This window comes from Channa argus, chromosome 10 (genome assembly GCF_033026475.1).
Source record: "Channa argus isolate prfri chromosome 10, Channa argus male v1.0, whole genome shotgun sequence".
In the NCBI taxonomy this organism is placed as follows: Eukaryota; Metazoa; Chordata; class Actinopteri; order Anabantiformes; family Channidae; genus Channa; species Channa argus.
Genome location: NC_090206.1, coordinates 13,152,972 through 13,178,241, shown reverse-complemented (window position 1 = coordinate 13,178,241; position 25,270 = coordinate 13,152,972). Strand labels below are relative to the sequence as shown.

Below are 25,270 nucleotides of genomic sequence, written 5' to 3'. Positions count from 1 at the left end.
GACACGAGTGGGTCCGACTGAAATTCTTTGGAGATAGTTGATCAGTGTCTGAAACACCCTCCACCCACTCATTTCCAGGGTCTAAATCTTTTTACAAAGGAGTGATAAATGCCTAATGGAGATAGAAATCTGTAGAATGCAAAATATATGTTTATTTATTAATTGGCAACCAGTCAACACTCCTTTTTGATTTTGAAAGTGCCTTTTCATCAGTGACTATATGAGAGACTTCATTTCAATTTTGATATGAGTGTTCTTAAAAATCACTTGATATGTTGGAAGAACAACTGCAGGTAATTTGATAAGTCTAAAGTGTAATTCTTCCACATCAACATGCTTTATTTCCACACCAATTATTTCTAACATGTATGCTCTATCTGTGTTTGTTGTTATGTTTCTTAACAAGGCTCTCTGTTTCCTCACCAGAAAAGAGCAAAGAAGGTTTTTCAAAGCTTTTGTCCTTTTGTGTCTCCAAACTCTTTTTCTAGTCCCCATCTTTCTTTTCACTACACTTTGTTTTGGCAGACCATCTCTTGCTACTTTCCCCTTCTCTTCTTCTCGTGTAATCAATTGATTTTTATGTTCAGTATGAAATGAGAGGAAATGGGAGAAAAAGGAAAGGATGCCAGTCTGGGCTTTATATGAGAAAGAGAGAGAAATTTAAAGAGTGTGAAGATGGTGAGATATTTTGAAGAACAGACTGCTCCATGAGTTTTTCCCTCATTAACGTGAAAGGAAAGAACAGAATGAGGAGGAAGCAGATTTTCAATGTTTGGCTTTGAGCCATATTGTTCAGTTTCTGGATGATTTGAAGGAGGTTTTTCAGTAGAGTAAAAGAGGAGTTAAAAAGAGAGGAAGGAGGTGATGAATGAGGGAGGCTATAAAAATAGAGAGCCAAGAGGAGAAAGAGGAAGTAAGCAGAAAAAAGAAGTCGCTTGCCTCAGTGTTAGAGGTTGGATTGGCTGTGAATTCAAATGATCTCAATGGTTAGCCAGATCCTCAGATAACTTTACTGTCTGGACAGTAATTACTGTTGTAACGATCGAGCCATGTTTATTTTTAGGCTAATTATGCGTTTGTGTGTCACAGAGAGAGTAAAAGCAAGAAAGTTTGAGTACTTTCCAATAAACTATTCATTTGAGTTTGTGCCACAATCCTCAAAAGCAGGTGCAAACTTTGTGCGTGTGTGTGTGCGTGTGTGTGTGTGTGCGTATAATATGTATGTAAGCGATAGTGTACCGCTTTATCGGCTCAGCGCCACATGTAATATTCAGTGTTACCTGTCTGTTCATATGAAGGTGATGCTGTCTGTCAGTCTCCAGGATGTAGACACGAATATTGGATGGACTCCAGTGGAGCACCACTACAGGAAGGCAAACTCCCATCTCTGTTCTTCCTCTCTCTGCTTTCTTTCTTGCTTCTTACTGTGTTGCCTGTGCTTCCCGCTCCTTTCTGTTCCACCATCACTGTATTCTTCTGATCATCCCCTTTTCTCTTTCTTAGTCTTCACCATTTCTCTCTAACATCTCCATATTCACCTCATTTTTTTCATCCCTCATGTTCTTAATATGCACAGTAAATCAACTATATTTTATTACTATTCCCTTTGTTTTACTGTGTAGCTCCATTCTCCTGCACAGTTAATCTTCCTGTGTATTTTGCAGTTCCACTATAGATACATCACCATTCAATGCATAGAGCTGAAGCACCGAGGATTTTGCATACAATTGTACTGTATATAATGCACTGCAGTAACCCTGCAATGTATTGTTTAAGAATGACTTTTTAGTAAAAATGTCTTGTAGAACATGCTACATGGTATGTGGAAAACATAGTTATTAATTGCATTTAAAAAGTTCTTGGTCCTAGTACTTTGATCAGTTTGGTTGCTAGAGAGCACAGATCACAGTGCTCAGGCAAACCCACATGGTATCACACAGTGTGTGACAGTTAATAGGTTTCTATATTACACCCTTCTTATTGTGACAATGACCAGGAAGTCTTTATAAATCCTAATAGCTCTGATATCTTCATTAATATGTTGTCTTTAACTGCTTATGTAAAATATATTTTACAATGAAGAGGCTCATGTCAAATCACATTTTCTAACAACAATTTTGAAGTGACAAGCTTACTGTAAATGTTGTCACAAATCTTTTGTTGAAGTTGTTCTGAGGTGTTGATGATGTTTCTGTTTAACCTGACATAGCTTGTGAAAAGATGTTTATCTACCTGGTGGTTATCATTCTCTACCTGAATGCACATGTGTTGCTTTTCTGAATACTTTAGCATCGCTATTAAAGCAAAACCTTACATGCTCATGCTACTCATAACTCTACACCTCTGCAGAAGCCTAACAATAAAGCAATCCAATGTAGTGTCTGAGATCCACTCTCTGCTTTGCTCCGATATCTGCTCTCAAAGCTCATATATCAGCGTCACAGAGTACTGATCCGATCCCAGACCAGTGATTGTCTATAAGCAGGATGTAGTCTAAGGAGGAGAGCAGACACATGGTGCAGAGGAAAGGAGTAGGTGGGGAATAAATTTAGAGACAATGGGAAAGATAGTGGGAGAGGAGGAATTCAGCCCCATGAATAAAATCCATAAAGCACACAGTAAATTTTTAATACTGTTTAGTTTGCACCAAGAGGCCCGATTTGCATCCTTCTCCCCTGACTTTGAGCTAGTAGTCTAGGCATGTCTTTGCCTATTTTAATGTTAATGTATATGTGCAAATGCCCACTTGTGAGAATAACCCCGTGCACACACACACAGACACACACGTGTTCTTTTGAAGACACTTCTGCTGAGAGAAGCTAATTGGGCAGAAGCCATTCCTACTTTAGTTCTCCTTTAAGCCAGTCTTGTTCCTTTGACACCTTTTCCTGTCTCAGACTTCCTTAGGGACCTGCTATCACATGAAATCTCAGAGCCATCACTTTGAACTAGAGAGAAAAACATGTACTGACCTGGTGGAGACTCAGGAGACAGGATGACTGTGAAGAAGTCAGCATAAAAACGAAAAGGTTTCTGCAAAAGTTGTATGTTCATATGGCTTTTTCAGAAAAAACAAGAGCTTCAATTGACTGACCAGTAAAATAACCAATTTTTTATGTTTAGTGTCAAACAAAAATTATAATGTGTTATTTGTTTACCACAGCAAAAATCTGATTTCTAACTGAAAGCTTGACTTTGACACTAGAGACCGGGGTTCATACTATGGACAAAACAGCCAAGACACCATAATGCCAAGTGTACAGGATATGCTGAATTGTACTTTTCACCAAGCTAGCTTCAAACTTTCCACCGCAGCTCCTCAGTGACATGTCTGCCCTTGTTCTACCACTGGGGGAACTGTCTGAATATTGGAGCCTTGTTTAACTCGATCATCTAGCTGCTAAACAGTAACATCTAATGGAGCTACTTACTAAAAACAGGCGTGCATTCAATTAACCATAATTAAAACAGTGTCTGTGCTAAATAAACTGCATCATGGACAGTTTTATAATAAAAGAATCCAATTTTCACAGACAGCTGCTGTGCACGTTTTTAAATAGATTTTAATTAAACCACAAAAAGTTTTAATTAAACAGTTCAAATGTTTGTCTATAAGAAAGCTCCTGCATAGTGTTCAGAACTTTGGACACAGTTGACTTTGAATTCACTGCGGAAAATTCCAGTACCACCACCACCAACTACGACATGATAACAATGACATAGTAGTCACTTTGAAAGGGAAGGAATGACATTGGAGCAGTGTTACTGCCAGCTAAAACAGCCTGTTAATGCTTTTTAGATGAGCCCACTAAAATATTAATAGGGGTCTTGGGCAAGCAAAGGTCATCCCTGAGACTGAATAACAAGAGGGCGAGCAACGGCTGTAAACCTTAAGCAAAGCTATTCAAAAATAGGAAACAGTGGAAATGTATTTCAGGCAGCTGCACCTCAGCTGCAGTCCTCTGCAGGATACTGTGAACAATGTTTTTTGATGAGAACATATTAAACATTTTCTCTAGTACGCAAATGTTTGTCGCTGCAGGTCAAGATAGGTCAATATAACAACAAGTTGCAAATTGTCCAGATGGTACAGAAATCAACAGGACGACAAATGATGTATATTAATTCCACATAGTGTGGTTCACATGTAAATATACAGCCAGAGCTATTCACTGTTAGACGTACTCAAGGGAGAACCTCACATTAGCTTTGAAACTCATACACAGTTTATATTAATCCCCTAATTATGTTGACTTTACTGTATACAACACCACACTGCATCGTGGTTGGTAAAACGTCAGGTAAATACAGATGATAGCCACGAACAATCTATATATGGTCTAAATGTAGTTTTAGCTTTAGGCTACACATGGTGGTCTCATCATGTCAGCTGGCAAAGCTTACAATATGTTCTTCGGGACTGTTTTACACAGTGTTGTCAGAAATTTGACATTTCTATGAAATATACATTGTTTTTTAAAATATGAGATTCAGAATGCTGTTGTAACTGCATGTGGGTCAGTTACTGCATTTTGGATTTCTAGGCCAGAGCATATTATATGTATGCCTACCGCAGATAAGAAAAAATGGCACAAATAAATAAAACTATCCTCTTTCCTCAACAGATTTTATCTGAACAGCAGTCTGTAAAACAGCACTACAGTTGTATGCCTGCTCTCCTCTTTCCTCTACCGTTTTACAACTTCTCTGCCTCTCTCTCATTTTTCTCCTCTATCTCTCTCTCTTTATCCTGTGCCTGTACTCTAAGCCTGTACAATTTGCCCTCGATGTGTTTCAAATTACATGCCACATCAAATAAGGCTAACTTATAAGCCTTAGAGTACGAATTCAAGTGTGTATGTGTGAGACCTTTGGTATTCTACCACCTTCAGAATCAAATTCCTATTAAATGAATCTCTAGAGTTAAGCTCAGTATTCCGAATGAGTAACGCAAGGCTGTAATAGATCTCATAGACATAGCATACTGTGTCATTATCACTGACCTTTCCTTCTCTCCTCTCTCTCCTCTATTCATCTGCCTCTCTGCAATCATTTAAAGGAAGCAGAGGTAAGTAAGTCCATTGTGGTTATAACTTCTTGATACTGTTTTGAACAATACTGCATTTTCTGTTTGGTCTTTTCTTAAAAGTATTTTCGCAGAGCTCTAGAAGGGCTTGCTGATTTAGATGCACTGCAGGATGGATGGCTGGTCAGCCGTAACGTGGTCTAGTTCAGCATATTAATAAAGCAAGAATGAATGGCGTGTTTGAAGTGATGAAGTCATTGCTACTGTATAAACACAGAATGGCCTCTCATTTCTACAAATGATAGACTTTTTTGGCAGAACTCTGCATAAAGAACTTTTTCTACAGCAACATCTTACTTTTGTAGCCTTAAAGAATCATTTAAAACAGAGACATAGCAGGAGAGATGACCATAAAATAAGAGAAAATGAAGTGAGGACATGGCCAAAGTGAGGACCGAAGGGAGAAGCTAATTAGGTTTCATCTCCTCATTTGAAACTTTTGTGCTGGCTCAAATGTCGGCAGCTGTCATTTATAGAACATGTTCTGGATGAGTGGGTCAACTGTCCATTTTGTCCGGACTGCTCAATACAACTGTTTAATTTAGTATTATATCTCTATATCTATCTCTCTCCCTCCCTCTCGCCCCCTGTCTCACTTTATTCAATAAGGGATAGTGAGTGAGCTTTCAAACCCAGCAGGTTTTCTCTGTCTGGTTCACATGGTGTCACTGACACAGGCTCACTCCCTGCTGACACACATATGGTTTGCCCTGGGTCCCACTTTAGATGCACGGTGCGTGTGTGTGTGTGTGTGTGTGTGTGTGTGGGCAGATATAACCCTCGCTTTATAAAGAAAACATTATTGACTACCTAAAAGGTAAACCAAATTTAATGTTAATAATAATAATAATTTCACCTTTATTTAATTCTCCCTATTTACCGTCTCAAAACACCTAATAAACCTTTTGTAAATAGGAGCTATAATCAGATTTGAGTACTTATTTTGTATTGTATTTGTCAAATACAATATACAAATACAATTTGTCAAATACAATAGCTACAATATGTGGGCACTCATAAGTGCAGGTGAGAGTTTATGTGTTTACAACAACATCCTACTGTATTTTCCTTTTAAATGCTAAATAGTTGGGCCAGAAGTGAGCGAGCAAATCCTTTGCAAGCAGGTGTCACAGTTCAGGGTGCACTGATCAGCTGATCTTCCTGAGCTTAATCAAGTGCTACAAGCAGAAAACTGACGACTTTTAGTTTTAATTTATACTTGGGTTTATAGAATTATATCCATATCCAATTGTTTATGCATATTTATATGGATAATATACCCACACACAACTAAAACAAGCGTTGTCTTTTTTCAAATTCTTTATTGTGCTACACAACTGAGAATGTCTGAATTGACAAGAAATTCGCTCCAAATTGAGCCTTTGAATCTAAGTGTATTTGGTTTAAGAAATCCAAACTTTTCTCAGCTGAGCTTAGCTGAGAAAAGCCAATTATTTTCAGTTGAGACTCTCTAGATTGTGATAGACTTTTCTGTGGCTGAGCAAAAAAAACTATTTGCATTTCTTCAAAAGAGATTGTCCGACAGTAAGCTAACATCTCTTTCCTAAAATAAAAAAACACAACACTTCTTTCTGAAGTGTTTGTTAGCGTTAACATCGATATTGACCTTGACATTAAATGTTTTTGTCCTAGTTCAACTTCTGTCTACTTGAGACTGTAACTTTCTTTAGTCCCCAATGTGTCTCCATCACTTTTCTCTGTACATTTATGTCCTATTTATGAACGCCCAAACAAGCTTTTTGCCTCTCCACGTCTGATCTTTTTCCACTGCAGTCATTCATTTTTACAAAACACAAGTATGAAACTATCAAATGTGAGAAGAATAAGGGCAGGATCTGTCAGTAGTTTGATTTAGTATTTGGGCTGTTGTCTCTCTGGTCTACAAAATAATTCAGTTATATTCTCAGCATGGCATGATTTTTTTCATAACACAGTTTCTTGTGGTATGTTTCCACTCAGGATGACTACTTCAAAAGCTGGGCTCCTGCCAAGTCTCTAGACCACGGTGAGTCCTGCTGTTTGTTTGTAGTAATACTTGCTTTGAAACTCTAGGTGCAGTCTGTAACATCAGGCTAATGTTAGACTGTGCCAGTGTAGAACACATTCAGCTCTGCTTTGTTTTTCTTCCATTTGAGACGTCATTTACCACAACTCATTTAAACTAGGACACAGAAAGAGTCATTTTGGTTCTAAAGTATAAATACATTATGGTGCATAATGTATTTAATGTAGGACTCATGATTAAGCTCGTAAGACTTTTTAACCTTTTTGTAATGCACATGTAGTAACTGACGTCCTTCCTTAATTACCTAGAAACAAAAACCTCATGACACACAGAAATCACTAGCCACATTCTTAAAGGTCTTTCTTTCATTTTCTGTTCCTTTCATGGTAATTGCAACAGCCTTTAAATGCATTTTCTACAACTCAAAATATATTTAATTAGTGGGGCCGAACATACCTGGCACTAACTTCAGAGTGCATTCTAACAATGACTTCTAATTTAGAGATTATGCATTTTTTAAATTTATTAAACACTGTGAAGATGAAATTTGTGGTTCTATATATTATTATTCATTTTAAAAACTTTATTCCTTCTTTTGGCCACTGAGAAACATCAAAAGAAAAACAGATGAAGCTGAAGAAAACTCTCTAGTTCAAATTCATACATCTGTTTCCTTCTTCATAATGAGGATTTTAAAAAGTATATCCTATATCCTGTTTAGTAATGGCACTGAATCCTGTCAATCACAACCTGTGCAAGGCAACTGGCAAACTGAAGTAAGACCGTAACACATAAAATTCAACAAAGTAATAAAGGAGGCACATGTTTAAAATGCAGCCTCCTGCTGCAAAATGAATGATAATGTGGAATAATGAATATGAGAGACTGTAAATAAATTGTTAAAACTAATGTACAGTAGCTAATATACAAAATCCACCAGTGTTTTTAGCAGGTATTTACGGACCCCTCATAGTGACCTCTGGGAGAAAAAAATATCCCATGAGCACAGGTTATTAAGGGCGTATAGGAACAACATACTACATTGTGGCTCCAACCTAATAACAGGTGCGAATTAGATTGATAGATAGATGACACGGCCCTGAGGCAAGGGAACGAGATCATTCATGATCTTTTTAAAATGGGATGATTGTAGTAGCTCTGTGAAGTTGAAGCAGGGTAGCCTATCTTCTATCAGTAATGTTGTTTTTGGTTTATCTCATCTAATGGGCTGCTCTCATTTACTGTCCCTGTATGCAAATTATTGATGAATTTGAGCAAAAAGTTTAATCAGCAATTTTCGTGTCTGTTTCGCCTTCTCAATACAGCAGCCTGTCTTCCATCAGCCACTCATCAGGGCATTTTTTTGTCCATTATATATGTCTTTCCCTTCCCCCCTTCTCTATTGCATTGCCTCTTTCCATTATTGGTTTTGTGTAGCAAAAGCAACATTTCACCAAAATAATGAACTGACATGAAGGAATAAAGATGTAGACTTAGCATATTATTATCATTCAGAGCTCTGCAAGATTTTGCTGCAGATGATTTAAATTTTCTTGTGCTAAAGGGATTCATGTCAAAAGTCTAGCACACACTAAAATGTTTGGAAGAAGAAAAGAAGCGACAGTCTACTGTCGCTTTGTTTGGTTGGCGTGAGATTGTGTCAGAAAGCCACGATGTCAGTGCCATGCTGTAAGATATGCAGACAGAGTTGAGGTCTGGCTGAGTGTGAAGTTATGAAAGTAGCATCAACAAAGATAGTGTCATTACACCTTAAGGTGGGTACACAGTTCACAACTGCACAGTCGATTATCAATGTAATTTGCTCATGATGACCGGTCAGATGTAGTTGGTCCTGGTCAGTGTCAGTCTGGTTCACATGGCACTAAGAGTCAGCAGAGACATTGTTAAGTGTCTGCTGTAAAAAGATTCTAGTCTTATGTCTTAATACTTGACCTGTATTGACGGCTGATGACATTGCAACTGAGGCAGACCTACACTACCTCCAGCTTATTTTGACTTAATTTCCCTCTCTAGGCTCTACAGTTTGCAGTGTCCTCACTTTTACATCCATGATTTTGTTTTTTGTTTTTTGTTGTTCTTCTTTTGAGCACAAATGGTTAAGTAAAAGCTCAAAGTTCCTGGTTGCCCCCATATTTTTTGGCCCAAGAACAAGTGAGAGTATACTCTCATGGGATCTGGGTTGTGTGTCTATCTCCAGTATGTTCAGTCCTTTCTGACCACTCCTGTGTTGCCCCAAGTTAACGAGGTCATCAGATGTGTGCCACTTCCTGTCTGTCAGAGACTAGAAGTCTGTGGTAGATGATGGAAAACACTCTTTACGTGTTCACTGTTCAGTCTTTGACAGTTTGTCCTAGTCTTTAGGTGTGTCCCCAGCTTTAGTGCTATGGAACAAATTGCTCCTGTGTGATGTCCTGTTGAATTCAGTCAGGGAGGACTAAATACTAACTTCAAACTTACCTTAAATATCCTGTCCTGTCGTCTCCTGGGATGTATTTTCTCCTGGATGTTACCATGGGGGCTTTGTAGGTATTTATAAAATGAAAAAAAATGTTAAAAATTATTTTTGTTTCTATTAGATTACACCATAGTCAAAATACTGAGCCTATGGTTCCATCTTTCTCTCATTCACCCAACATATTATAATGATGCATTTTGTAGCATGTTCATTCATAGAACTCCAAATGAACTAATTGGGTTGTTCATTAAATTTATACTAATAATCTCATTGTTGCGTTTTGTCTTTTTCACGGAGCTAAATGCCACAACCTTTCATATATTGGTTGGACTTATTATAGCAACAAGGCCAAGTCCACTTTATCAGTCACACTCAAGTGTGTAAAGCTCTTAGACCCAAAGTAACTCTTGACTAAACTCAATTATTACGAACATTTTGCTCACACTCTCTGGCACACTGTCTCTCTCTCACCCACCCACCCACACACACGCACACACACACTTATTGAACTAAGGCTCTCTGAATAGTACACCAGACTTTAAAATCATCCAACACCAAGTTTGTTCTTTTCTGCACTGGCTTGTTTTTGCATATCTAGCACAGTAACTCTAACTCTTGTGGGACAAACTTGCTGGGCAGGTTTATCTGGGCCAGGTCCTCCTGGATACTGAGCCTAATGAGAACAGCATCATCTGTGTGCATCAAATTCTGGAACTACTTTCAGAGAAGACTTAAGACAAAAAAATAAACAGATATTCATTCTCATAGCTAGACTAAATACTGTACATATAATACTGGGGAGGAATCCTGTGACTTAGATACTTAAACTACGTGCACTACTCTATATGTGCAACTCTCTGCTTGATGCACTGTTCTCAAAAGTTGAAGACTCAAGGGTTATTTCAAGGGTTGTGTCTTTGGTTTTCTTTACTTTAAATCTACTTAGATTGGATTTGATGATTTAAACGTAATGTTGTTTTAACTCTTTTTATTGTGCAAAATTAGGTATTACCTCACCCCAGTCTCAGTTTTTAAAGTGTACATTTCCAACAAAATACTTTTGTTAGTTGTACGGAAATTTAAAGTCACTGCCTGCACAGAAAATAACCAGAAGAATAATCACTGCCCTAGCAGAGGTGGACATACACATGAATACACTGGAACAAGAACGTACCCTTTACTTTGCTAGTTTCTTCTGTGGTGATATATTGTCCTTAAAGAAAAACTTACAATTTTATTACAACTTGGGATTTAATTTTATTCCTGCAATCATCTGCTCTATCAGTTTGGATGACATTGTACTCACCACAAACAAAGTTTGGGTTATAATTGGATAGAAGTAATTTCTACAATGTGTTTCCCAAACACATTGAAAGACGATTTTCTGAACAAGCACACTCAAAGGGGAGAAAAGCCAGCCAGCATGAAAAGACGGGTATTTCCGTAATCAATAAATGTAAGGATCAATAAATAATCATTTATGAAATTAAATAAATAAATAAATGTCAAACAAATCCAATCAAATTGTTCTTGAAGTCAAGAAACAAGGCATAAAGGCTAAAAGAGTGAAAGAGATTGTTAAGGCTCCAAAGTGCCTACATCACACCATGTGTGTACAGCTTTTTGACAGGTCACAGTGAGGTAACAGTGTACTTTTGACAAAAAAACATCTGCCCACTTCTCCAAAGAGAGATTACATGTAGTTCAAGCATAAAGCAGCTCTGTGTCAATTACCTCTTTATGAAAGTGCATAATGCCTAAAAACATCTCTAGATCTTTTTTTCTCTTCCTGTTCTGCTGCAGTGATGCACTTCAGCTGCGACATAACTGCTCCCCTGCTGCAGAGCTCCTGCACTCTGCAGTTACGCCCACACAAACAGCACACTTGGGAGTAATGGACAGCGAAACAATTAGAAAGTGAATAAATAATAAGAACCAGTCAGACAATCTGGTCCTCTTGTTGGACCATGTGTTGGTTCCATGAGTCTGAACTGCTTACAATAGGTCTTATTGGCACCTAGGTGCTGCTGCAGGCCTCACACACCTACTGAAATTGTTATAGTCACCTTGTGACTCCAGCCAGTGTCTGTATAACAGGTGATGAACGTGAGTCAACTCATGTAGGGTCTCATATGGCAAAAGACTGAATCTCTTCAGTAGTAACTAGCTAACCAGCATTTTATTTTTTACCTTTAAAATTAATATCTCAAATAATGTTGAGGGACATTAAAGTCAAACTGCAGGCAAAAATCACATTATCTAAATGAATAGGCAGCTAAAAATCACTGCTCTAAACCTCTAAACTTTTGAAGGATGAGAATTACTGAAGACTGTAGATAAGTGGTAATAAAAACAGAGTGAATTTGAGAAAATTGTACAATAAATGAAACATATGGAGTGATCCCATAAAAACCTGTGTGTGGTTAGACTATAAAAATTACATCGCAATGACAAGTGTTGCTCTTAGCACTTGATTGGGGGTAAGGGGGGTCGAAGCAGCCAGAAAGGATGCCGGCATCAATCATCACCTGTTTGACTAATGAATCACTGGTGGTCCTTGGAGAGTAATCAGCAGCGGGAAGGTTGATAGGGGGAAATCCTGTTCCCTGATGAATCTCTCAGCTTTCCTCTGTAGCATCTAATGAATGAAATCAGTTGGATCAAAATGGCTGAATGACAAGTTATCAAATCCACCTGTGGTCAATCTGTTTTACCAAGCTTCCTGTAGCCTAATTGCTCGGTAAACATCTTGGAATTGAAACTAATCCTACACAAATTAACATACACAGTTTAGCCCCACTTTCCAGTATCCTACAGCCGGACTGACAAGGTTTTTTCCACTTACAATCAACAGACATTTTCTTGAAACTAAATAAATGATATACATTTTAAATACTTGTTTTTAGTTAAGTTTAGTTTTAGTAGTAGCTGGTGCCATCTTCCCTGCTTTTGTTATAGAACATGAATGACTTTTCTATGTTTAAACAGTGTTTAATAATAATAGCGTCTTATTTTACACTGGGCTTCAGCTCATTTCATGTTGTTGCTGTGCAAAAATGTACTTTGTTGCATGTATTGTAGTGAAATAGAAGTTCTATAGTTTGGATGTCACAGTCATTTTGATAGATGTCTTGGTGTGACAGCGTTTCTTCCACTGTAGAAGCTAGTCATACTGTACAAAATAGTCAAGTCTGTAGCTTACAGCAGCTTTTATTGGTGTCAGCTTAAATTAAACTGAATTTGTGTGACTCCTCATCATAAACTGCTTGCATCACAGTAGATGTGACCTAAATAGTAAAGAGGAAGAGGTTGCCAGTAATTTACAACAAAATAAGCAAAGGTAAGAAAGTAGAAAAATAAACCCAGTTTAATGCAGGAACTTTTTTTTCAGCCATCCTGTCAGATGAGATCCATTCGGTTTCCTCTTGCAGCCCCTTCTGTGGGTCCTGATCCTGTGTTTGGGAACCATTGATGATGGTAATACTTTAGCCCTATTTTGGTTCCTGACAAAGCAAGATGTACACCAATAACTGTCTCACTCATATAGTCATCGTAGTGTTGTGGTAATAGGATAAGATGTTATGAATTAACATTAAGTTATAAGCCAGTGAGCTTGCTGTCTCTAAATATTTTTTTTTTTCCAGAAAAGGTTTGGCAGCAACTTAAGTACACAGTAGGGAGATTGAAGGGCGATCGAAAAAAACTCATGCAAATGTTTGGAAGACTACACAAAGTTAATATTCTGTGCAGGTGAGGTTTTCTGTCAGTTTTCTCTGGCAGGCAATTTCCTAAACCAACAGAATCTCATATAAAGTGCTGCACCCTACAAAATATATTCATGCAGCAATGTGCCCTAAAACCCATGGCTCACCGTTTTCTCTTTGTCGCTCTCTGGCCTTTTTCTCTAAATTCATCAGTTTCGTTGGTACTTTATAGTTTCAGACTGTCCCACTCTCATCACCTCTTCACTTCAAATGTGTTCACTGGGTTTCTGCTCATTGTTTGCGCAGAGTTCTCTATTGTTTCTGACGTATTGAGTTCACCAGAGGGACATTACATAATTGCGAACAACGGGTTACTGTGAATCAACATGCCACGGTGACGTAAACACACACGGAAAGCCTGTGAGAGCTCATTCTTAGACGTTTTCATACATATTTGATTAATATTTTAATAGGTTTGGTTCTTATCATCACATTTTCCCCTGTGTAATTACAGGCATGACTTCTCTCCTTTTTTTCATCAGCTTATTTTTTTTGAAGGTCCCTTCTAGCTTCTGTATTATGTTTTTCATTTACCTGCATTAAAATAATGTGGTGGCATTTCTCAAGGCAGGAGTTTTGATTTTCACAGTATTCAAATTTCATTTTTTGGAACAGATTAACTAATAGCGAAGCGTAATTATAAACACATTACTTATATCTGTGTTCCAGTAATAATTCGTTTCCCTGTGTTTCACTTTGGCTGTTCATTTAACTTCTTGAAAGACAATTCTCCAGGGAAATGAGAAATGCAAATAATAATTGATATTTCAAATGTTGTGGATGTAGCTAAAATGCAGAGAATGATATTAAAAGATAGAAAGTCAGTGATATATATATATTTTGTTGATTGAACGTATCGAGCTGAGAAAGTTCCAGTAATCCCACATAGCGCTTAAATGTCACAGGCCCCTTTGTTTTTGCCATGCCCCCTTTGGATGCCTTTGCACTCATTGCCATGGTGAAAGCTCTTTGACCTGTCAATTTGCTCATCATGTATGCTTAACGTGTCAGGTTTATTTACATGTTCTGTAGCTGTGTGAGGAGGTAGATGTGTGTGGGTGACCCTGGCCTGTGTCCCAGACAGCCCAGCTTGCCCTGTGGGTGGATTACACAGACATCTGCTGTTCTCAGATCAGGGCTTTAGCCTTTCGTAGCACTGAGGGAGGGATGAGTTGGAACAAATAAAAGCAGTTCTTGAAGCTGAAGACAGTAAAACAACAGTAGCAATCTGACAATATAAACTTAACATAAAGTCATCTCACAGTTATCGTTTTCTGGTCTGATTAATGTAACAGCTCTTTTTTTCACAAATCAGCTGAGAGCTTCCTCTGCTGCTGAAGTAGGTGTGATGTGTTTGAAAGCTCCCACAGAAACAGAGTAAGATGACCTTGTGTTTATCAAATCACTATTTCCAGACTCAAGAACAACTGCAGTTCAATTGATGCAGTGTTTTTATGTCTGTGGAAGCAAGCCTGTTTCGATATTTACTTTCAACTTTAAAACATTGTTTCATTGTTGAGGCAAAATCCAATACCTTGTGATTTCTGTCTATCATAACCAGAAGGATAAGAGCACACACCCACATAATTTTTTTTGGTCATACACAAAATGGGTTTATACACACCCAGGAACACAGGCACACACTTAGGTTGTTGCTTTTGCTCTACGCCCACCTGTGACTGACTGCAGCAATCTGGAGTGAGAGAGGCTGGCTTGTAGTCATTAAAATCAGTCATGTCCTGACATTTACTTTTTCCATTTACAAGGAGGCAGAAATACCTGCTGTCAAACGATCTCATACACTCACTGACACCAACTGAAGTCTGTTGTTGACTGTAACCATCATGAGCAACAATGTTTACTTCTTCAACTGAACTTTGATTTAAGAAGAACTTCTCTAGCTTCTCCAGCCACGCTAACACTTATCACTGTGCACCGTGTTGCTACTCTCCACTGCTGTGTGGATCTGAACAGCCAGACAGCCTTCTTTCAAAGTCAAGCTTATTCTTTATTTATCAGGGGGGGTTGCATCTGCATTATTTTCTGCTTGTTCCAATCTGTAATGATTGGATAGATGCCCTGAAAAGGCCTTTAAGCCCAGCAGAGAGACAGAGAGACAAGAGAAGAAGAAGAGTCCTTGGCAGTAGATAACAGTTGTGCTGTCAGCAAGACCAATGTTACAATCAGCATTCTGGGTTTTTCATTCTGGGGTCTTGTATATGGGCATGCCCAACAGATTTGTGAGGCTGTGATTGCAATGCATTATCCAGAGTGGGGAGTGAAAAGGAGGATTACAAATGGCAGGCAGTGCCCCATTATCACAGCCAGTCCAGAGGAGCACAAGAGAGTCACACTGGCACCAAGACACGACCGGAGGACACAATACAGACAGAGACACAGAAAAGACAATGCGTTAAGTTTGCGCTTTTCAGGTGTTTGCCACTCCTGACAATTTGCCTAATTAGATTACGTAGTGAATAAGATGTTGCTATGGAAACCATTTTGGCAGAAGACAAGTCATTTGTGATGCGCTCTGGTTTGGGAGTAGCAACCACAAACAAAGCCTGGGAAATCTGGAGCTTCCAAATTGCCAGTCAGCCTGATTAGACATGACATTGTGTTTTCCCTGCAGAGAGTTTGTCGTTGTTTTATATTTCATCAGTTATTTCTCTAACTCACTAAGCCTCTGTCTCTCTGAAGATACGTTGTCTGTCTCCTCCCATTTCTCACTGGTCCATCTTTAATTTCCCTTAACTCTGTCACTACTTTTAATACATTCTCATATAACCATCTTTGATCTGCGCCTGAAGGAGGTAAAAGAATTAGAAAGGAGAGAAACTGATAAGGAAAAAGACAGATAGGACAATAAACCACAGTGAGCACCTCAGGTCTGCGTATTAAATGGAGTATGAGCTGGAGCAAGAACGAATATCTTATTGCAGGGTAATGCGCTAAGGGCTTGTAGCTCGCTCTCCAGGCATTCTTTAAACATTGTTTACTGCTCTGATTTTAATGGCTTGTTGGCCACATCATAAAAAGTGACTCAATATCCACGACCCTCAGCTCAGCTCTTATCTCGCTCTTACAGAGGGGTGACTGTTCACACTGTTGAGTCTTAACACATAAATGGGACTATCTGCTGAAACGCACTTGTACATGCAACAGTGATTCCAGGCATACACTGTAAATTAAACACAAACACGCAGAGGTGGTAATCAGTGATAACCAGAGCCTGATGAGACGCACAGGAAGGAAATACCCACCAAGGGTATTGTTCATTTAATGAACACATGAAGCCAATCTCATCAGCAAAGCGGTTACGTTTGTGTTTAGGATGAAAAAGACGGAATGAAAAGTGAAATGTAATAATGAAATACAAAAACTGTGGCTCATAATAAGCTGCTTGCACAGGCAACCTACATGGACAGTTTTGAAAGGAACTAGTGGCTAAGAGAACTGATGATTAAGCAAGGATTAATGTTGGCAGATGGAGCCACAGTGAGTCGAATGAATTGTTACAGACCTGCACTTTCAGTTCAAAAGGGCAGAGCCAAAACCAACAACAAACTCAAGGCAAAATGAAGCAGTGAATCAATGGACTGCAGTGTGTGAACGCTGCTGAACAGGCTGTTTTCAAGGGGAGGCTCACACAACAGTAGATCACATAGAGAAAAGTGTGTGTGTATGTGTGTGTCGTGTGTGTGTGTGTGTGTGTGTGTGTGTGTGTGTGTGTGTGTGTGTACGTTTGCCCTTTATGCCTTCCAATGGTCATCAGAAATTAGAATAAACAAACTTCAGAGGGTGTGAGCAGAAAACCTTTTGATCACTGTGTAGCAGCCGCCCCTTAGGCTAAATGCCAGCACATGGAAGTGACAGCAGAATCAGAGTCTCGAAGGAAGGAGGCAGAGGGAGATACAAAGATACGCAGACAAGAAGTCTACAGAGAGAACTCGAAAGAGATTACCTGTAGAGTGGATAAGTCAGAGATAAGAACGAAATCCCATAATGAGGAGAAAAGAGGGCTGTAGAGAGGGGTGATAGGAAAGAGTGGAAGAATAATAGGTAGAGTGTATTTTGACAAAAAAGTTGGACTAATGTTTGTGTCAGATGCTCACACACACACAAAGCTCTTTAATTGTCCTGGTCTTTATGTGCTGCCCCTGGTCAGGTCTTGCTCAAAAACTTCCCTAATAAATTCAAGAGATGGATGAGTTTGGATGTTAATCATCTCAGGGTGTTAATGTCACAGCCAGACATGACAGACTCCCTGTATCTCGGAGTTTGGCCGCTCTGCTCCCTCCCTGAGGCTGTGCCACAACTGGCCTGACTCCATGTGGGATGTTGCACTGCAGACTGGGTGTTAAAAGAAAGGATGGATCCGTGCTTTTGTATCTACGCAGATGGATAGAACATTACTTTCCCTTGGCTGTGTTTAGTTTTTGTTGTTGTTGTTGTTGCTGGATGGATTAAACCATTAAAACTATGATGTTTGTGTCACTTTGCAACAACACTCAAAGCATCTTTCTGGAGATTAAAAGTTCTTGTGTTGAAAAAAAAAGACAAAATCTTTGCTTTAACTGTTGAAGGGTTAAATAATTGTTGAAATACACTTGGTGGTTTGGTTTCTTTCTGGTAGGTAAAACAGAAGACTGATACATACATATACTTTAACTAAGTGTTGTGTTTTTTGTTTTTTACTTTTAATTCTTTATTTAATTTCTTTATTTTCTCTTTCTGTCTTTTTTTTAGAACGAGAGGCTGAACCTGGCAGATACGAAGATCCAGAAACTAAAGCCCACTCTGGCTCAGCCCAGAAGGCAGTGCAGGATGGTGAGTTCAGGCAACATCATTTTCATAATTACAGGAGAAGTCATTTTTAGTGGATGGAGGAAATACTTTACCTAGATAATATTGGTTGACACTGTTGTTGCAGCTTATTTGGCTTGGATGCTGTTTATAGACTACTGTACTGTATGTGTTGTTGGGATACACATTTTTAGAAGGGCTAACTGATATATAATAGCAACACTAAAAACTGTAGATTATCATGTTTAATGAGAAATGAAGGCTTTGATATTGAGTCCATAACAGACTGCGATGTTAAATTGGTAAATTGAGCTTAAATTGTTCAGCTCTGGTGTATCTTTTGCAGTTCCCATAAAACAGTAGGCATAATGCCACAGTGTTTAGTACAATTATGTTTCCACCCCGTCTCAGGTGGTGTGCAGACATGTCATTAAGGAGGAGAGAGATAATGAAGCTCACAGCTCATCATCTGAACCAGATAGAGCATGGCTAATTCAAAAAGGATGATCAAAGCCAGCCCTTTCAGAAACAAGCAGCTATTTCCACTGTTAGCTCCAGTGCTAACTCTGTTAAGCAGACCAGCACTGTAATTTCAGATTTAGCAAGTGGGCTGTAATATAGTGGCCTGACATACCTGTCGATTTTGGTGTGCGTATAGCTTAGCAGAGTTTATAAAACTAAATGGGGGTGTAGTGGAATGAAAGTGTCCCAGTTTGTTTGAGAGCCTTCAAAAAAGCATCCTGTGCATTTTATTTAAGTAAGTAAATTTTTAATTTAATGAAGTCAATTTTATTTTATTTTGCAGAGTAAAGAAACTTAATCCAGTTCATTTACCTTTGTAAAACAAATATTCAAATATCTGGTTTTATTTCTGCTCTAAAAGACAGCATGTGTACTTTTTCCTCAACATTCAGATTTATTAGTTGTTGCTTGATTAATTAACCATTTAAATTCCACACTAAGAAATACATTTGCAAAAACCTATTTTTTAGTGAACCTGCAGGTTGATGTGTCCTGTTAGGGTTGTCCTAGGCATGAATGGGTTTAATTCATTTCTGCAACAAATTGTTGACATTTGAATACATACTTTAAGTATTGTGTGTGCGACTGTGAGTCATATTGAGTATTTGAAAATTTGTGTTTTAGTATATGATTATCAAAATGTTCACACAATTGTACAGATTCATACAACATCAATATTGAAGGTGTATGGTGTTTTTTGAGCTATGATCATTTGTTCAAGATCAGTGCTCACCAATAAAATGAATGGCGCTAATCTACAGTCAGTGCATGGGTGGCTTTGCATATGAATCAGGATTTATATGTGTAAGGCAAACATTTTGATATATTTATGTCTGTGTAGCTTACAAATTGAATGATTAGCAATGGTTAGAAAACGGGTACAAAATGAGAAAATTTACCCCGAGTGAGACGTTTTAAAATGCCTCCTTACACTGGCAGCTCAACTCAAGCGGTGTGCCTGTTTTCTGATGAATCATAGATATATATATTTTATTGTCTGATTTATTATTAACTAAAATATTATTTTTAGGGTATCTAGAAATTATATTTTAAAAGATCTTTTTTTACCTCAACTTTCACACATAATTCCATGTCATTTCTGAGGAGCTGCGCAGCACCAATTTACTTCCATTTTTTTCAACAGCTTTCAGACACTAATATTTCTTCTCAGCATCGGATATAATCGATGTTATATACACTACTCAGTGAGGTGATTGAGGATAAACAGCCAAAGATAGATTTTAGGTTTTTACTACAGCAAAATAGTGTAAAAAAAAAAAAGGTCAACCAGGCGGTTACAATGCAAGTTAAAGGGTAAAAAATGCAGAGCATTTTTGCAGAGCAAAATAATGTCAGTTAAAGTGATAGTGGTTCATAATAAAACAATCAAAGAAAGAAATAAGTGGAAATAATATAATTAATCCTCTTACTACGTAGTCCATGGGAGAATATCATTTATGAAATAACAAGTGCTGTCATGTCATTGTTAGCCTGACACACCTATAAAACCTGAAAGTTGATAAACAGATTTATCTAATTGAAAGAATACATATGCAGTGCAGAAGCAGGCTAAAGTGACAGCCAATAGGAGTGCTTGTTACACTAGACAGCAGATTAGTTTTTCCACCACGCGGCTCCAGAGTGCTGCCTAAATGATAACAGTTGGCAAATGAAAAACTAAAATGGGGAACCAATTGGTCAATCAACATGCAAATTGAAACGCATCTGATGTCGTCACCAACCGCACATTTTGTCGCTGGGTAATTAGAAAACCAATTACACATGTTTTGATCTAATTCAATACAAGATGAGATGAATGCAACATGCAGTAATCCAGTATTTAAAGCCTAGATACAGCTATAAAAAGAGCCACAGCCGTAGTGTGGTATAATGTGTAGTAGTGTGGTTTATGCCTTATAGTTTTCAAGAAATGTTGCAATCCCAACATTTAAATATAACGGATGTGTTTGGCTGGTTAAAAACAGAGTGAACATGACAGGCTACAAATCAGCAGCTTATTTAGAAATGTGAGTCATTGGTTTTGACCCCTCATATGCTATATGGACAAACAAATCTTACATGATTTCCTCCTAAATAGATTGAAATGTGAGAGTTTGAAATACATATGCATCATATCATCTCAGTCTGTCGGCTGAGTTGTGTGAGTCACTGTGTGATATAGTAATCTGGCTGGAGGCATAATGTGTTCAGTTCAGCTCACAGGCCGTGTCTTTTCGATCAAGTGTGGAGAAAAATTGAAAGGGGTTTTAAAGTGAAGGGAGCTCAGTGTTTTTACTAGGTTTAGCTTTACAATATGTTTAAAATGATCTAATTGATGCAAAGTGCTTTGTTATATCATATTGTTTGTAATTTTATGAGTAACATTAATCAAATTGTGAGTATGAGTCAATACTGTAATAACAGATAGAAAGTAAAAGAATAGATAAAGGTAGAGTAGTTGGAGGGCTCTTATGCTCATATACACACATACACACACACACACCCTTCAGCCTCAGATTAATGAATGCTTCAGTCTAGGACAGAGCAAAAACATTTAATTATCTCTGACACTGAAGGTGAGGCAGGAGGGCAGATCTGTCATCCACCTGTTAGAGGGTTTGTATGTGTGTATATGTGAGAGCACCAAGGAAAACGCGGAGGAGATCACATCGTGTCAATGAAGTAAAAAATCTGGCTGTGAGTCAAGCATGTTGGGTCTCATTGTGACCTCCCCTGAAACCAGCTTAAGGTCAAACTGACACGCACCTCATGTCTGGCACAAATACATGGCCAGTTAAAATTCAAGCGATTAAAAACACAACTGCACAGCTGCTAACCATTCACTTCTAACCCTGGCAAGTCACTGAGCCAAAAATATGGTAGCTTAAATCAGTCAATGAGTTAGTACAAAGGAAGAAACTTTTGCAATAAAATGCCAATTATCAGAAACCAAAACATCATACAAGACACAGCACATGTGCTGCAGTTTAAACTATAATTAAATATTGTTACTATTGTTTTTTTAAATGTTCATGGTCCTCAGAGGATGAATCTTTGTAATCTGGGTCATCTGACTTTACCATGTATTGCCATCATCTGGTCTCAGTATTATTATGTGATTCACGCCCACATTTATATAAAACTAATGGCTTTATCATCACTCTACCCTGTACTGCACAGCTGAATTTCCATTATACTGTTGTGCAATGACAATAAAGTTGATTGTTTAGAGTGAACACTTGGTTTTAAATGTTAATTGGAGATGTGTGATTGCATACAAAGTCAGTCGAAAGGCACAACTTGATACAATTTTACTTTGTTGAACATTGTTTCACTTTGAGCAAGATAATTGAATCTGCTTCATAAATGTGCACAGACAAGAGGAGGGATAAATAGGAGCGATTAGATCAAAATAACAGAAAGAAGTAAAGTTAATGGCGAGTTCTGAGATCAGAGGCTGAGCTGAACACAAACATAGGTTGGTGTCTGTCGTGTGCTAGGTTACAGATAACGTCTTCTGTTACGTTGGCTGTTTGAAGTGAATAAACTGGCAGCAGATTGCACCAATAGTCGAGCATAATTGTGTGAATGATGCAACGCCAGATTTCTATTTGCTGTCTGTCTGAACACACCTTTAGTGTTGTTACAATATGGATTCTTGAAGAGATTAATGTGATGAAAGTACATAGACTCAGTGAAGACCTTACAGTTATTAGGAGGTTGTTGTGTTTGACTTCAACTCTTTTCTTTATAAGAATGGAAAGGTACAGCCAAAGAGAATGTGTATGCTCCTCCTCCAAGCAAGCCAATTTCATGCATATCCTTCTTTATTTCTTCTCTCTCAGGTCTCCGTGGCATCATATAAAAACATAAAGATGCTTCAAGCAAAACAGGTTGTTTTGTGTATAATGTTATTTAGACTAAAATTAGCAACTTGCACCTGAAATTGTTGTCCTATTGTATGTGCATGTTGTCCTTAAACTCAGTTTTTCTCCTTTGAAGTCATCTTCAAAGACCGTCGTGTTATTTGATTTCATAGTGTTCATTTAAAAATGCTTTGCTGCTAGCAACAGCTTCACCAAAATCCTCTCTTTCAGAGCTTTTCACAATAATGTGTGAGTGTATGTGTGTGGATGTTTGTATAATGGTCATGTGGCAGTGATGAATATTCAGTTTAAAAGCAATAATGAATAGCCCCCCCTCTCTCCAGATATTTTTTTTTTCCCGTGAGCCAATGTGGTTTCTTCTATGACATTCAAACTGCAACAGCCTGTTTATCTTCATTCCTCAGTTACATCCACAATAATATGATTTGCCCATGTTTTCAATAATTAATTTTCTGGATGGTGAATCTGTTCTATCACTGCCTCCTCCCAGAGGCCTTCTCTATGCTTTCATCCCTCCATCACTTCTCTCTGTCAGCCCTTGCTTCAGTGCCTCTCACAGGCCAAACAGTCAGGCCCCGAGGAATGTTCACAAAGCAGAGAGACGAGATTGTATCTCCTCCTGATCTATTTGTCTTTCAGTTTTCTCTCTCCTCGTCTCTTGTTCTACTCTGTAACCCCCCCCCCCCCGCCCCCCCCCCCCCCCCCAAGGTAAAAGAGAAGAAACACACTTTAAATTAGTTTATCAAAGCTCATTTCATACTGAAGCTCATTTTTTCTAATACCAGTCGAGAATGTGTCCTTTGGGGATTGTTGTTGAAACACTTGTTTGTTTAATTTCGAACTTGTACATTTGCAGAAACACTAGCTGGGGAGAGCACACGATGGAGATTGGAGCAGCCATGTCTGTAAAGGAGCACACACTGACTACAAAAACGTCACACTGACCCATTTCCAGCTCAGCAGCAATTAATTTAGGGTCGACCCCTACTCTCTGGCAGGGCGATGTGCCCGCTTCTGTTGAACGTTGAGTGTCTTTTTTATCCTTTCACCGCACTCACTTCTGGCTTATGTCCAGTTTTAGTGAACACTTTTGTGTTTTATCTTACCCTTCTCATCTTCAGAGGCTTTTTCTTGTGTCTTAAGGAACATTAAGGGTAAAAAATAGTGTGAGGAAAAACTTGAGGGGACGAAGTTGAAGATTAGGCCAATTTACTGTCAACTTTAATTGTAATACATTTTTACAGCTTTTCGGCAAGATGTGTTCATGGTTGAATCATTCATTTTAAAAATTATTTTTTGCTCACCGTAGAAGGTAAACTGCCATATTTGCAGCTTTTTTTATGAATAATAGTGTAGCTGTATGGCAACACTGTCACTCCAATGCAATTAACAGTGATCCAGTGACTGTGAACTGATTCTACATTTTCTCTGTGCAGGCATGGACCAAAATTATGACCCTGTTTGTCACAATGTTTTAGACATTTAAACTACTCTACAGTTTAAATGAGAAGAATCCATTTAAACAAATGTTATTAGGAAGCACTAGTCCTTGTTTTTAATTACTGTGCATCCTGACTAAAATTATTTCAATAACTTGATATTTTCAGTGTTGGTGAAATAAAAAGAATTAGGTATTTTGTAATACTGGATGATTCAATGCAAAAATTGGATCATTCCATTCCATGTCATTCCATAGCCTGGCATTTACACAAATAAAACCGCTGCTGTGATGGAAATGACATGTATTATATATATATATATATATATATATATATATATATATATATATATATGACTGAGCCTCTTAATTTTCTTATGCCAGCAAACCGTTTCTGCCTCTCCTCTGGCTGACTCTGTTTGCCTTGCGGCTCCCCGACAGCTCTGAGATGTGGAGAGAGGGAGGCAGAGAGATGATGGAAGTCAATATATGAACCTACTTCATACACAGTTGGGGAATTGTAGGGAGAATGTGCACAAAAGAGCGCTGTTACTGTGGAAATGGAAGGAATGTAGACTGAGGGCAGAATGATAGTGCTGTAGATCGTAATATTGCCACAGCAAAAAAAAAGAGCTGGGACATGAGAACGACAATGACGATGGCTCTTGAAACAGGACTTTGAGTCATAAAAAAAGCACAGCATGGGTAAAGATGAAAAGAAAAACAAAACCTCAAACAGTTTTCACATATCTTTGACATGCAACCGACACAGGAAGCTTGTGGATCCTATAACATACACATACACACCGGACCAGAGATGATAGAGGTGATCTCCATGTTCAGTCAGATGAAGCTATACAGTAAGAGCTTTTTTCTAAGATGTAGCACAACTTTTTATTTCAGCAGCGACTGTATTTTCTTTTATGCACTTGCTGTGCTCTCTGAGCTATCAACCAAGGAACATATTGATTCTACCCAAGAATATAAAAGCAGATCAGACCAGAGGGTAGCTGGGCAGATGCTGGGTTTGCAACCATAGAGTTTTTCGAAGTATGAAGCAACACAGCAGTGAAATGTACAGCAGCCAGTGTTCATGTCAACAGATTTTAAAGTCCGATATTAAAAGTCTTACAACTCAACTATACAGGTCTAAAACCCATTCATCAGTTTATTTTTCTAATGTTAACTTCAAAAAACAGGTGTAAAACCTGTATATAAATGCTTTACACCGTATAAACAAAGTTTATGAGATAATTTCATAAATT

At 38.2% G+C, this 25,270-nt stretch overlaps 1 protein-coding gene across 3 annotated transcripts in view; it reads left to right on the top strand.

Annotated features, from left to right (window-relative positions):
* Window positions 1–25,270, top strand: part of spock1 (SPARC (osteonectin), cwcv and kazal like domains proteoglycan 1) — a 101,262-nt gene that overhangs the window by 36,200 nt on the left and 39,792 nt on the right. For all 3 annotated transcript variants that reach the window (XM_067519389.1, XM_067519390.1, XM_067519391.1), the window contains exons 3-4: window positions 7,067–7,112; window positions 18,102–18,182. In XM_067519389.1, coding sequence (XP_067375490.1) covers window positions 7,067–7,112; window positions 18,102–18,182 — 127 coding nt within the window. The remainder of the gene's footprint in view (window positions 1–7,066; window positions 7,113–18,101; window positions 18,183–25,270) is intronic.